Consider the following 15,495-nt stretch of genomic DNA (forward strand, 5'->3'; position numbering starts at 1 on the left):
CTTTCAACTAAAAAAAATTTCAAATTCACCGTGTCGAAGTTATTTCCTCCCAATTTTGTGAATTTCTGAACTTTCCGTATCTAGAAGATGTAACACTGCATGTATGTACAATGATGAATCCATGCCTAAAGAGACACTTTCTGAAATTAAAATTGGGTTAAGAAAGTTAAGAAATCTTAACTTCCAAGGGTCCACCCAATTTTCATATCAGAAAGTGTCTTTTTAGGCATAAATCCATCTACATATAAATTGGTGGTTCTAGGTACAGCTCTGACTTCTGAATACTAATAAGTTCGCCCAGCTTATGGAATTATCAGATCAGGAGACCAGATCTCATCATATCGAGAAAGGAAAATTTTCACCAATTTACCTGCTACAGGCGGCAAACATATAATGACCAGTATTATTATCGGGTCTATTACTTTCATCTATCAAAAGTAATTTCAATCTGTTGATTTCAAATCTTGTACTTCAATACCTTTTAATTTTACTGTAAAAATGACCATATTACCTAGAGCTTGTCACTATTTTTGTCGTTGTTATCGATAGATGAAATAATTAGACAAATACAAATTTAGTCGATTTATGATCCGAATTTCTCTTTATTTACTCGATTTTAGTAAAAAAAATGAAAATTAGTGTTGATGTACTGTATTTTACCAATCGTCAACTGGTTGAAAATGTTGAGACGTTCCCTGTTGTTTAGTTTTCTTTTTGGGCTGAGACACACTACAACAAGAAGAAAAAAAAAAAAAAAAATTAATCAACAACTTTAGACGTCCGATCATACGATAATGATGCAATGGAATCGCGACACTTTAGATGAATTTTCGTTCACAATCTGATTAAAACTGTTACAATAAGGATGAAGAAATGGGGATCGATTCCGTTTCTGGTCTATTTATTTCAATCCAAAAATGTTCAAATCATTGTAATTAGAGATATAATGAATTGACAAAATAATGAGGCTGAAAGTTATGAATTTAGTGAATCGCACTGACCAATCACGACTCGTATCCGTTTCCACTTTCCGTTTGATCGGATCAGATGTCGCCGTTAACATCTGAAACAATTGAAGCATTCACAATCAAATTGGAAATTATTTCATTCCCACTAACTGCTACAGTTTTTACTGTCAGAGAACTCGTGTCTGTTGCCGATGATTTGAAAAACACTTTTTTTTTTTAAATTAAAATGATGTTAAGTGGAAGGAGGATTTTTCTCCGCATTACATCTCATTTCAATCATCAGCAAGAACACGAAGAATGCCAACTCAAAGTGCCAATTACTCTAAATTTTTGACCAAAAAACGTTTTGTGCATTTGAGACGAAGAGATGACACTTTTCGTGATTCTAAAGGCTCTTCTTTACAGGCCATTTGATTTTGCACCGAAACTTTCGATTCGGCTCATCACACTTTCGAACATTTCTTATCGTTTTTCATCCGCAATGGAGTTCTCTGATCCAGTAAATCAAAACCATTCTACCGAGCATTCAACTTACATTCTCCTTCTTTTTGTAATCAGCAAACGATATTATCGTCACACCTTCATGCTTTCCAATGGTCTTCAAAAGACCGGTGGCATTTTCACGGTTGTGTAACGCAACGAAACATGATGTATCGTCCAGCCATGAGATGCGAACGTTACCGTACAAGCGAAATATTTGGAAAATGTTGTTATTCTTCCAGTCTTTCGGAATGGTTAAGTGGAACACGTGTTCACGGGAGGGAGCTGGCGCTGAAAGAACATAATTCATTACCATCGAGATGTATCGGATATAACACTAAATGTGTGATGGTGGTAGTGGGGGCGAATGATTACAATAAATTTGGATGATGACCAGGAAAAGTGAGTTGGCTACGTTTGATTATGACTTGCTATATGAAACGGTGGCTTTCAGTTATTTATTTACCAAGTGATACTAAACGATTGAACGAATAATGAATGGCTAGCGCAATTGAAATAGATCATTGTCTGTTTAGTGATTGTCCATGTCTATGGATTGGACGGGAAATTATATTGGACTTCCTTCTCGTACTAAGTGCGGTTCTAGCATTCGTGGCAAACATGTATTCATTCAGAGATACAATGTTCGGAACTATATGTCCAACTCAAAACTTGTCAACTTGTCAAAGCGAGAAGAATGAAATTGAGATCGAATAAATCTGGCTTCGATAACTTGAGGTTCGGTAAGGTTGGACATTCCCACTGCAAATAACATAGATAATGAAAATCGTTTTTTATCACTTGATTTATTCTGCATTGAGAAGTTTACACACAATTCGACACTAATACTTTCTAGACTTTTTGTTCAACTTACGTTCCTTGCCAGTCAGATTGACATGATTCACGTCAATGGGTAGGAACAATCTGAAAAAAAGATGGAACACATCCGTTAGATATAGGCGGCAATGAAACTTACAAGAAAATATTGACGGTCCGGCAAGGTCCATCGTTAACGTGAATTCACAATTTTAAGAAGAAGAAAAGCAATTGGTCAAACTCACTTGTTCAACAGAGGTCGTAGTCTAGACGACTTCTCGTTGATATCACACGAATCGACTTGCAAATAATTTGCCATGGTGACGAAGCACACGCCCGTCATAAACGCATCGTAACCGGCTTCGTGTTCCTTTGGCTTGTCCAACGAATATGAGTATTCTTCGGCTTCGGCCTCTGTAATAACGAAACGTGTATACGTCGGATCATTGGCGATCGCCATTTCAACACAATCAGATCTTACCGAATTTGGGCCGCACAAATGGTTCCACCGATGTTGCATCGAGCAGTCGAGCCAGAACACTGGAATTGATGTACGGTTTGATCGTGTCGTCTGTACACATGAACTTGGTGTCGAGCAAGCTGTTTTAAGTGGATCGATGGTCATGATCAATGGACGGGAAATTGGAACTACAAATCGACTTACTTCGGGAAGGTTTTATGAGTCTTGGTTTTGAAGTCTTGAAACTTGTTTGATACCGGTCCGACGAATTGTTTTATCACGTAGATCACATCGAGTAGCATATTGTGTCCAACAATTAGCTTTTTCTGCGAGAAAATTGACTTTTTAATTGACTGTGCGACAGTGCGACCGCGAACGGTAAAAGTTATCTTCGAAAAACGTACCGTCTGTGAAAGGAAATTTATGAAGTTGTGAAATCCAATGGCGTCTTCCATCTGTTTACGTTCCTTGTCGATTTCTTCCATTTGAATTTCCCGTAGTTGCTCTTTGGATTTGATTTTTTTCAAAAGGATCACCTGAAAGGGATTAACATTTCGTCGCCTATTTGTCCAACTAACAGTAAATGCCAGCAGTTTTCGAACCTTTTGATTGTTTTCGATGCGGGAACTTGCTGATATCGTTTCTGCATATCGTTGTTCCAACAGCTGGTACATCAGTTTCCGTTGGAATGCGTTGCAATTTTTTCCGACACTTTTTTCGTCGTCTTCGCATTCTAAAAACTTTTCAATTTCCTCACTACAAATGCGCAAAAAATTAAATTGAATGAGAAACACAGTCCGAGACCCCATGACGCATTGAACTCACTTTAGTCGGTCCATATTTTCTTGTTCTTCGAACGGAACAGCCACCACCTGTTCGTCACCATTCTTTTTATTGTCACAGCTTTCCATTAATTTCAGCTTTTCGTCGAACTGCTCTCTCATTCGTTTTGCTTCTTCTTCATCACAGTACGATATCCCTTCGCGGAATAGCATGTTAAAATCAAAATTATTGGCTCCCAAGAACGCCAAAGAATCCCCTTGACACTCAAAACGCTGTTTTCTCATTTGGGGGAATACGAAGAAGTTGTAGCTGCGGTACGTAAAGTCCTGAGTGTCGTCATTTTTAGCACGAAATGCAGTCAGTCCGAATTGGATGGTAATGTAGCCGCTGAAAGTTTTAGACACAAATTTTATGAATTTTGTTCGACAAGCAAGTCTATCAATTTCGGTAGACGCACCTTGTCTGTTGGCAAATCTTATGGAAATATTCCGACGGTGAATCATACTGCTGTACTTTGGCATTGTCGTGAGATAAACCAGTGAATTCGCAATCGATGGCTAAGAAATTAGCTGCATTGATGACCTGCTTCAATTCATCAAATTGATCACGGAAATCTGAAAAGAAAATCGTTGTTCAAGTTCTCCGAACTAACAGTATCAAGAACATATGATCAATTAGCTCTGAATAAAAGATTCGTTTGATAATACATTGCTTAGTAAATGTATCATCTTCATGATCTAAAAATGTACGATTTTCATTGCTCTGTCAATTAAGTCGACTAAACGAGTCTGATAAGCTAAAAAATTATGTTTTCAAAAGCCATTCACTGGCCACAAATCATTAACAATAAAAAATCAACATAAAAGCGAGCCGTTGACAAATTCTTATTTGTTTCTGCAGACAACAGATGTGCTCTGTTTGTTCGTTTGAGGTGAAAGATCTACAATTTCAATTTGTATTTAAGTGACATGTTAGGCTCCAGTTTCTATATATTTTGAGGTTACGTAAATTTGATAAAATTTTGAAATTGAAACAAAGGCAAACTCATTATTTTCGGTGTTTAAAACTTGTTTTTACTTCGCTCGAGGCTTTGCCTAACGTTTAGCGTGTGCACGAATTCAATTTATTTTTTTGTTGATAAAATAAAATGATGAAAACCTGTAGCAGATGTACTTACTGTTCCGTGTGATGTTCATTTTAAATGTCTTTTCATGAAATGTATTTTGAACAATGTTTTTAAACTGTAGATATAGACTCGACTGTAACGAAAAAGACTTGGAGAACTTCAAATATTTGACACTTGACACGATGGTAGCGCCAATAAAGCCGGGTAACGAGGGTAACCATGGTAGTAAACTTGGTGAAACCCAACCGACATTAATTTATTGCAGTTTGTAATTTTTGTTTTTAAATTTAAGCGTAAAATCAACCATACATACAAAAATCGGGCTAGCGCCTGGAACACTCGAGTAAAAAATACTACGAAAGACTACGGACGAAAGAAAAGGGATGTTTTAAGCTCTCTTTATAAAATAATGCAGTTTTTCACAATTAATGTTTGTCCACTGTGCACAAAACGAATGACAAATGAAATTTGAAGATGAAGACAAAAGATTTTCATGCATTGGGCATAAATTACGGAATCTTTCTCGTAATTTAGGACCTCAACATGAAAAGTTGTATACACATCTGTTAAATAAATAATGATTGTTGAAAGGTCCTAGACGGGTGAAATTATTCAATTCTCAACTTTGTACATAGGAGGAAAAGTTAAAAAAAATTGATTATGGACAGATAAGCGTTCATCCCATTGGTCTGAAAACTATAGATTTTCGCATGATTATAAAATTTAAATAATTATGGTGATGCATACAGCCGAACTTGCTTAGCAACTCTATTTAACGACTGAAAGTTAAAGTCATTAATGTCATCAAAAGAAAGACGACCGAGATCAATAATGAATATAAACCAGTATTATCGAAAAGTAAATTAGGTTTATATGTCATCGCCCTCAATGTCAAAACGAGTATGTACCCAACCAACGCACTTCAAGCATGAATGGTACCAGAGGCGGATCAAGGTTTTTCAGCGGCCACTGGCAAATGAAAATTCAGCGCCAAATTTTAAAAATTCAGGGCCAATTTTGTCTTGCTTTTGCATTTTACTGGCATGCATTTAAGAGAAGATTATTAGAAATTTGTACGGTCCACGAGTTTTTCCAGCGCCAAGTTTTTTCCCAGTGCCGCGCCGTGGATAGAATACCGAATTTCCCATAGGTTAATCCGCCAATGAGTGGTACTCTAAATAGAGTACTGAAAGTGGACAGTGTATCAAACAAATTTTGACACTGCAAAAAATTGTGCTTTTTTTCAAATACAAAATTGTACTCTATTTGACAGCTGTCACTCGAAGCACTCATGCTTAAAGTGTGTTGATGTACCGCATTTTCTTTGATGCATTCTCATAGATATTACCCTCAAATCCGATTCTCTGCAAATAATACTTTGATATTAAGATCATTAATTTATGATATTTCGTATGTATAAACAACGCATTTGTCTGTCTCTTTGGGGAATAACATAAGCCTTACATGTGATTCACGGAGTTTGCAGAATTGTTTTTGTTTTGTTTTTTTTTTCTTCAAAATTCTTATCATTAATTAGTAAACAACATGCGGGGGACGTTCCATTTATCAATTTTCGAACGTATTTTATCTACTACAATTTCGTGTAACTTAGTTACAAAAATGTGGAATTTGTCTGAAACCTGTATACCTGAAACCAGAGAATGATGTTGAGGCAGTTTGATTGAATCAGTGGACCAGCTGATAAAACATCTAAAACAAACTTAGACACAAACTAGATTAACATTAACTGTATGGAATCAAGTTTTGTTAATTTATGCAAGAAAATATCATTGACGAATTCTCCTCTCAAAGGCAAATGTAGTTTGGAGACGTTCCCCATACATCTTACCATATAAAAGCAACTATCTCTCTTCTCAATATGTAATTTTTAATAAAGAAGCGTGCAAGTTGTTTTGAGAGTTATAATAAATAAAAGTGTGTGTATTTAACAAAATGTTAGCAATTTCCTTCGTGGTACTTACTGTCGCAGTGTCCGATTCTTATGGAATAACTTGGAATGATAACTGGGCTCTAGGCTGCGATTTTCGAGGAAATGACTTAAAGGATGTAAAAATGAGAGGAGAAGATTGCGGTGGACGATGTGCTTCTACGCAAGGTATATGAAAATGCCGTTGATATCGAATAGACTATAGATAAACAGCACAGCTTATATTGAAAATCTGTCCTATTATATGCTGCACTATATGTGATTTGGTACCGTGTATCGTGAATATTGTGAGAAACTGCACTGCTCTTATTATGAACATGTTTCTTTTGTAAAAATTGGTATTTTGTTTTGGTTGTATGAGTTGAAATTTATAATACAAACAATAATTTGTCACTAAGGGCTCTAAATTTGACGCTTGTTAATTCACTATTAATGCTAGGAGCAGTGCTGTCGACAAAGTAACATACGGTTCCGTATTTCATTCATTTACTTATTCATATAAGCTAAATTTCAACCGCTCATTACCAGGCTGCACTCACTTCACATGGACTGACTATGATGGAGGAACTTGTTGGATGAAGAAAAATTCCGTGTCTAAGAGTGATGCTTTCGAAAGTACTGACAAATCGGCTGTGTGTGGAATTGTAGAAAACAGCGATCGTGGTTCTTCTAACGGTGAGCCAATGTTTCAGTCTTTAGGGTATTTCATGTTCTAATTTTTAAAAAATGTTTTCAAATACAGAGCAATGGAACCGAGCAGATCTCACAAATTTCGAGTCATATCCAGATCCAAATAGTGACGAATGTATAAATTACAATGGTTGCTTATGGGCTGGGTATTTTGCATTTGTGTCGGGAAAGCAATCAGAATCTTGGGTTAAAGCCAACAATATAATAGCCATACATTCAAAGGATGCTTCGAAATATAAATTGAAGACATTAAGACTGAAGCAAGGAAACAAGCAAATCGATGCCAAAGTGTATGACATGTGCTCAGATTCTGACTGTAATGGCTGTTGCACAAAAAATTCTCGGAACACTGGTTTCCTGATTGATATTGAGAAATACACAAAACAGCGATTCGGATCCGGAAGTGGTATCGTTGAATGGAGATGTCTTGATTGTTAAAATTCTTAGTTGAAATAAAATGATTTTTACTGTAAATGATGGTCGTATTTTTCCACTTCCATAAGCTTATTGTTAAAAATGCTATTCATGTTGTCCGATTCAATTTATCGATTAAAAACCAGAAGCCAATGATTTACAGCTTATACACTGGAACGTAAGCTGACGAATGTTCCAAATATCATTATTTATGGCTTTCAATTCACAGTTGAATGATATCTGTTAAGTATTGCAATAAAGATTTAGCTTTGTGTGGGATGTATATAAAAGCAGTCTGACTTTTGTAGCATGCAGTTTAATAATAATCAATAACGAAATAACTAGTTGAATATTAAAGAGTGTTACCAGGTTATTATATTTCGTCAAAATGCTATCAACTTTTCTCGTGGTACTTGCTTTTGCAGTATCCAACTCTCATGGAATTACATGGAATGGTAATTGGGCAACAGGTTGCGACTTTGCAGGAAATGACCTCAGTAATGCATTAACAAAGGGAGAAGATTGTGGTGGACGATGCGCATCTACACAAGGTATGGAATACACATTTCTTAGTGTGCCTTTTTAAGATAGCTTGTACTTCGCTACGATAATACTGAACGTTGAGTCCCATAGTTGACTCCCATACATAGAATTACTATTGAGTTTCCATATCGAGTTTAACGTTTAATGTTAAACGCAGCCAATAATTTGCTTGACTTGAGCCCATGTTTCCGTTTATTAGATTGTACTCATTTTACATGGACGAACTATAACAGTGGAACATGTTGGATGAAGAAAAATGCTGTGTCCAAGAGTGACGCGATCGTAAGTAGTGACACATCAGCTGTGTGTGGAATCATGGAAAACAGCAGTGGTGGTTCTCCTAGTGGTGAGTTGTTTTTTTTACAATCTACTAGATTCGAGATATTTCATGTTGTTAATTGACAATTTATTGCAAATACAAAAGAATGGAACAGAGCAGACCTAACGAATTATGAGTCATATCCGGATCCAAACAGTGACGAATGTTTAAATTACAACGGATGCTTGTGGGCTGGATATTTTGCATTCGTGTCTGGCCAGCAACCGGAAACTTGGGTTAGGGCGAATAATATCATAGCCGTACATTCAAAGGATGCTGCTAAGTATCAGCTAAAGACATTAAGATTAAGACAAGGAACCAACCAAATCGATGCTAAGGTTTATGACATGTGCGCAGATTCTGACTGTAATGGTTGTTGCACGAGAAATTCTCAGAACACTGGATTCTTGATTGATATCGAAAAATACACGAAAGAGCGCTTTGGATCTGGAAGTGGTATCGTTGAATGGAAATGTCTTGATTGTTAAAATTGTTCGTTGAAATAAAATTGTTCGTTATGGCTAAATACAGATATATAGATTTGGCCTCTAATGTATTTCCACAATAAATAAAGATGAAGATTCATAGTTGTTTTGTTAAAATACACTGACAATTTAATCATGTACGCCTCAACTTCTTTACTTTCATTTCAACGCTTTTCAAACTGTAAAAATATACGTTGAAAACATTTCGAAAATTTATACCAATTTCGTTGTCAACCGTTTGTGGACCTCTGACTGCAATAGAACGTTGTTTGCTCATCCAAATGCCATTAAGGTTAGACTGATAACATCCACGGTACCTATGCGAATTTTCTAAATTAATCAATTGAAACAAAAACGCTTCGTTTTCCAGTTCTTCAGCAAAATATTTTCTGATCTTTACTCACCACCAAGCTCCTTTGAATCTCTCAGCACAGTTAGCTGGCCAATCATCGTTGTCGTTGTCTTTCGTTGAGAACATAGATCCATTATGAGACGAGAGCGAATCACTAATTTGCCCTTCACTACTGAAATTTCCAATGTAGAGTCTATAGTTTTCGTCTTCCGATCCAATGTGGAATGGAGAGTATTTGGCGAAAGCAAACTCATTATCTTGGAAGCCAGTCACTTCAATCTTCAGCTGATAATCATTGTTTTCCGTCAATTGATGAATAAAATTATTTCCAAGCCAATGATCACCATCAACGCGGCCAAATCCATTCCGATATTCCACCCAGTTTCTGAAGAAATCAGTCAATCCATCATATCTGACTTGAATGAGAGTCCATCCACCACTTTCCGATTCCATGTCACACCACACTTGGAACGGTCTAAACGAAGATTTGGGTTTGATGCGATAGACGCCGCTAAGCGTAAATCCTTTCTTGAGTGCATCTTCACAATCGTCAAAGTAAATGAATGGACCTTCATTTAGATGTAATAGACTTTGTTCCACATTCTGTTCGAACACTCCATCGCTTTTGAATTCACAAAAAAAATTCTCGAGCAGATTGACCCGCAACAAAGCTAGCGATGAGTAGCACAACAACAACGGAAATCATTCTCACAAAGAACTCTGTGTCTTTCAAGTTTGAGCTCAGCATTTATATCATGTCATGGCACAGAACACTGATAATGGAGGATTTAATTTATAAGCAACAGGGATCAACCGATTTCCTCTACTTGCGTTATCATTGTTGGATATATGAAAATAGTCAGGACTTTCGTTCATTTAACTTATTACGCTGCGCGGGTGGGTATACCAATGGTATATTATAAAATAGTGGTGTCGTTATTCAGACGCTTATTAAAGTCCAACCTTTACCATCAACGTACATTTTTGTTGCATCAATTTTGAATTTCCGAATCAAATGAACGTTTTGTCTGATTAAATTGTGTCCATTTTGTCAGACACGTAATGTTTTTGTGGCCACGCATTTTTTTTTTTTTTTCAAATTATAGCGATATCCAGTGACAAGGATAATCTCCATTTTCCTTAAGAAAATTGTCAACCACATTTCAGAACTCTAGGCCCTAAAAATATATCCAGGAGAACAGTCAGTTTCCTTTTTTAGTCGATACATACGCTACACCATCAATAATGGAACTGTGGTTAACCTTTAACGGTGAGTTTTTCGACATATCTTTTCCAACCATCAGTCGGATTGACCCTATATTATGAGGCCTAAGATACTCTACAAATGCCCTTGGGTAAAGTCGCACTTGATATATTGTTCAATAGAATAATCAAATCTATTTAATCCTTCGATGGGATTGGTGTATTCAGCTTTTCAAATTAGATTTAGATAGAGGTCGACTAAATTATGCTCCAGTTGATTCTCTTTTAAGCGATACACCACGTGTAGATCAAACGTCCGTGAGAATCACCAATCGCATGTGTGGACAAATAATAAACGGCAAGTATTTGGTAAAAAAAAAAATTTGTTTAATAAAAAGCGATTTGATTTTTTATTAATTACAATCGATAAATTTTACATATTACAAAACTATATAGTTATACCAGAGAGGTGACATGGTGGCACTGTCATCATTTTTTAGTATGTTACGTCACTGTTTGTAAATATTTGTCAGGCAAGTGTGAGGTTTGTGGAAAGAGCCGAAGGCGAGTGGCGTAATCACACGTGCCTAAACAAGCATTTAAAAGCATTGACGTAACACATTTTACATGTTTGTGGACGGTAAGTGCATTTTCGCTGTCACAAGCAGTGATGTAAAGTGCACTTTACCATGCATAAGCATGTAAAAACATGTTTGGATGTCCATGTAATTCGTGAATGCCGATTAGCATCAGCGCCACCATGCCACCTCGTTACGATTATAATTCTGTACAAAACGTTTGCAGCACATCTACACAAAATGTCACTGCATTCTAGAACCGATACGAAATAGGTGTTGATGGTTCTGCATTTTCGCGCTGATTTTTCAATTCCGATAGTCGCTGGAGTTGGAGTCTCTTGCAGGGCGATGTTGAAATTCTCTGCTTTGCTGGCTCTGCTCCACATATTTGATGTTTATGTAATTGCTTGATATTGATTGTATTTCCGGATGATGTTGCTTATGGTGTAAAGTTGTATCTACAATCTGAAGATATTTGCCACAAGTTTTACACTTGTACCAAGTATTTAGTATTCGCCCCAAATATTCGGTGCTGCCCTTGGAATATGTTTTATAGCTAAGATTCTCATTTGGATGGCAGAGAATGTGATGCATTCTAAATTCGCCGGCTGGATAAACCGAGTGACACAGCGAACACTTATAAGAATTCTGTCTGATTGATTTTGCTTCGAAACGTTTAGTCGAACTCTCATCAGCGATGACACTCGCGAAATAATCGTCCAAATTGATGTTCATTTTTTTTCGATTTTGATTTTTCTCCTCTGATATTGCAATATTTGTCTCAATAGCTCTTTTTGCAAATTGCTCGTTGTTTGTTTGTTTAACCAGGTTCAATCTATAACTCAGGCACTTTTGAAATGTTCACCGTTGTCTTAACGAAATTCTCTCTTTTTTTTTTTAAAAAATCTGGTGCTTTGTCACAAAATAAAGTTCGACTATCTCAAACTCTATGCCTTAGATAAAGTTCTGCGAGTTATCTGGTCAAAGGACTGAAGGAAACTGATAGACATTTGTACAAAGAGACCCCTATTTAAGCAAAAAAAGCAATACCTGCCGAGTGGTTTGTGTACCTATGACCCTAATTAAGAAATTTACCACGTATGGAGTATGAATCATCAATGAATCTGTCATTAGACTTTACCAATTTTCCACCGGTAATGGGTTAGAGAAATAAAAGGTTTTGCAATGGCGGCAACAGTGTATTAAGTCATTAGTGTCTTTACATTATACATTATCTATATAATTTGACCATCGAATACAAAATTTCCAAGATTTTTACAATGGTAAAGATTTTATTGCACCATTATCCTGCAGGTGTGTTTTTTGTTCTATGACCACATATTTTGTACTTTCCACGTAAACTATCCACCTAAAAATAGTCTATATATTACTTATCAAGAACAAGTTCAGGAACTAAAAATTCATTACCCAAAGTGAAGATTTTGACATACTTTATATGAAAGAAGTGTCAAAATCCTCCCCAGTGAAACTTAACGAAGAGTTTCTGAACGAGCTCCAATGGTGTCGAGAAGTACAATTTCCATCATAATCCATCATTTTACTCAAAAAGGATAGGTGGGTTAGGTAAAGTTTCACCGCCGTGAAGTAAAGTTCACCTAATGTTATTTTTGGGTAAAACCATCGATATAATATAGGGTAGATTGGAAAATTCGGAAATATATAACACACAACGAAAACAATTTTTAATCACAACACAAAATAAAGCGAAGGGACATTTTTAATTACATTAAAAGGAAAGGGACATTTTGAAATATTTGTATGGCTTTATTCCGCGCGCTTTCTTAGAACGTAAGCATTCATATTTTGATCTATTTGTGCCTTACTTTTAAGTCTGGTTGGTCTGGTTTATACATGGTGCGAATATAAGTATTTGACAGAAAATGTATGGCTATTCTGTCAATTTGGCCGTTCACACCAAAACAATGACAGAACGTCCAATCATTTACATTCATTTTCCCACGAACCGGGCTTTAGACAATAAACGTTGATGAAATATAATTCCCAGTCGTAAAATTAACAAATGAAGAAGTGAAATATCCATAACCTTCTGACATTTTGCCTCATCGGGATCATCACCACTGGTCTCACTTGTCAAAGTTCAGCTATCCCTAACCTAAGTTATTATAATAGAGGAGAATTAATGACTAAATAGTTTGCAATAAAAATCTATTGGAAGGATGAAAATATCCTACTTTATAAAGACTGTAGCTTTATCAATACCAATTGGCATTACATTCGTAGACTGTGTGGGTTACATTGCTCGTGTTGAAGGTATATAAAACGCATGATTTGCATGTTCTTAAGAACGTTTTAAGATGCTTGTTTACATAACTGTAACATCAAAACAAATCGACACACACCACGCATTTAAATCTCTGAAAATCACTTGAAGAGAGAATAGAACAGTTCATTCTATCCTGTTCTTGAATAACTCCTTCATTTAAATTTTACTCTGCTTTCTTCAAAACGTTTTCCTAATTTTGTTAACACTCTAGGTGTGTCTATGCAACCGGCATTAAATCCAGACGCTGAAATATGTGATTATGTATTCTTATCGAAATGGGCGGTCCGAAACTACACCGTAGAACGTGGAGATATTGTGTCGCTGATTTCACCAAAGGATCCGGAACAAAAAATAATTAAGAGAATCGTTGCACTAGAGGGTGATGTGGTTTCAACAATTGGTTATAAGAAACCCTACGTTAAAATTCCAGATGGGTTTTGTTGGGTTGAAGGTGATCATACAGGTATTGCGAGACAATTGAAAAATTTCAATGGACATCCATTGATTGTGATTATTTTTTCCTCGCAGGAAACTCTTTAGACAGTAACACATTCGACCAGTGTCGGCGGGTCTAATGACAGCACGAGCTACGTACATTGTTTGGCCGCCAAACCGCTGGCAGAAAATTTTAAGTCATTTACCAAATCAAAGAAAACGATTTCGTTAGGCAAGACATACAACCATCAATTACTACAAAGGTGTAAATAAGTTATAGTCATGTGGTAGGATTAGTAATTTTGACTGTCAAATATTGAATATATACTCCAGTTAATGTTTGAACCCACATCGTTTTAAGTTGTTGTCAATGTCGCTGAAATCTATTTAGCCCAACAGTCATACGCAAAACGGCAGAACAAAAAGTAACGTTTCATAAACGACAAACGATACCACGGCTATCTGATAATGATAACAACAAATGATTTCAAATCAATCTCCCGAAAATACTTAAAGATTCATAGTAAAACTGCTGATACTTTTGCTGTCTGTAAAAGGTTAAATATGATGCAATTATAATGAATTATAGCCATCACACTGCAAACCACTTATAACAGACGACTTGTAGTTACTCTATCGCCGAAATTTTAATTCTGCCGCGGAAATTTTGAAAAATAAAAATAATTTTATCAACTGGGAACGTCATTTACTTGCTGGGTGACTGTTGAAACTTGGCATATCGTAACAAAAGAGGAAACACTACCACATATCCCCTCCACATTATATTTCATTCGCACCGTCTTCGTAATTTTTCTTACAACCTCTCGTTCACTTTGTCACAGTCTCTAGCCGCATTTGGATACACATTTAGCGCAGCTCTTGAAAACGAAATCTGTAAGTGCTCAATAATTATTTAAAGTGCATAAAAGTGACTTAAATCGGTTAACTATTATTGATTCGACGAAAATAAAATAAAATTTCCGATAATTTTAATGAAATAATTACGATACGTGATGTGAAAGTGGGTTGCGGCACGTGGCACTTCCCGGACATTATCTCCGTAATGGAGGACAGTCCATGCCACTATCGACTATTACACCAATGAATAATTAGTTTTCTGCATAAATTCAACAAAATTTCCGACGAAATTATCGTAATTCTAGCGTCTTTCCAAGAGAAATGAATATGTTGACACGTGGTTTGTGATTATATCGGGCGTTATGGCTTCTGGAAACGTCTATCGGTTGACTTAATGGCATCAGATGTGTGTTTCGCCATGTGAAAAATCCATTTTCATGGAATCGAACAGCTAATTCCATGAGTTTTACGAGAAAATATTAAATTTTTAGCCGGTTTATTGAAAATCCCAAAATGGCCGACAGTGGAAATTTTGTCTTTTTTCCAGCGGCCATTTTTCGTTTTTGTTAGGTTGAACACATTGAACAAAGAGAATGCCGTACATTGTACGTGTGTGTGCGAATCTCTAGATTAACGCAAAAAACGATCCACATTTCGTGCAATTTTCGCAATGCAAATAATTTTTATTATCGGATTCGAGGTTTCATATTTTCCTGTTCGACGCATATAAGT

General features: G+C 36.2%; 4 protein-coding genes across 5 annotated transcripts; 2 read left to right on the plus strand and 2 right to left on the minus strand.

Moving 5' to 3' along the window:
• Positions 1–573: 573 nt before the first annotated feature.
• Positions 574–4,821, minus strand: LOC119075140 (poly(A)-specific ribonuclease PARN-like). 2 transcript variants are annotated; one of them, XM_037181525.1, is made up of 12 exons: positions 4,685–4,821; positions 3,965–4,121; positions 3,550–3,894; positions 3,327–3,480; positions 3,129–3,260; positions 2,929–3,050; positions 2,746–2,864; positions 2,510–2,678; positions 2,323–2,372; positions 1,504–1,739; positions 1,002–1,063; positions 574–729 (listed from the first exon to the last, which is right to left on the minus strand). In XM_037181525.1, the coding sequence occupies exons 1-12, from the start codon at positions 4,701–4,703 to the stop codon at positions 657–659; spliced, it is 1,638 nt and encodes a 545-aa protein (XP_037037420.1). In that variant the 5' UTR covers positions 4,704–4,821; the 3' UTR covers positions 574–656. The 2 variants fall into 2 exon arrangements, with proteins under 2 accessions (XP_037037420.1, XP_037037419.1); XM_037181524.1 differs by having other exon boundaries at positions 579–1,063.
• A 1,685-nt stretch (positions 4,822–6,506) lies between these two features.
• Positions 6,507–7,793, plus strand: LOC119075136. Its single transcript, XM_037181521.1, has 3 exons — positions 6,507–6,749; positions 7,110–7,256; positions 7,324–7,793. The coding sequence occupies exons 1-3, from the start codon at positions 6,587–6,589 to the stop codon at positions 7,707–7,709; spliced, it is 696 nt and encodes a 231-aa protein (XP_037037416.1). The 5' UTR covers positions 6,507–6,586; the 3' UTR covers positions 7,710–7,793.
• Positions 7,794–9,083: 1,290 nt separating this feature from the next.
• Positions 9,084–10,096, minus strand: LOC119075137 (ficolin-1-B-like). Its single transcript, XM_037181522.1, has 2 exons — positions 9,437–10,096; positions 9,084–9,349 (listed from the first exon to the last, which is right to left on the minus strand). Exons 1-2 carry the CDS (start codon positions 9,835–9,837, stop codon positions 9,166–9,168), a joined length of 585 nt encoding a protein of 194 aa, XP_037037417.1. The 5' UTR covers positions 9,838–10,096; the 3' UTR covers positions 9,084–9,165.
• Positions 10,097–13,238: 3,142 nt separating this feature from the next.
• LOC119075139 (mitochondrial inner membrane protease subunit 2-like) lies at positions 13,239–14,252 on the plus strand. The gene is given in 4 exon segments (XM_037181523.1): positions 13,239–13,457; positions 13,682–13,933; positions 13,999–14,022; positions 14,025–14,252. Coding segments are annotated over 4 exon segments (531 nt in total). The 5' UTR covers positions 13,239–13,363; the 3' UTR covers positions 14,186–14,252.
• Positions 14,253–15,495: the final 1,243 nt, after the last annotated feature.

Source organism: Bradysia coprophila, unplaced genomic scaffold (genome assembly GCF_014529535.1).
Source record: "Bradysia coprophila strain Holo2 unplaced genomic scaffold, BU_Bcop_v1 contig_192, whole genome shotgun sequence".
Taxonomy (NCBI): domain Eukaryota; kingdom Metazoa; phylum Arthropoda; class Insecta; order Diptera; family Sciaridae; genus Bradysia; species Bradysia coprophila.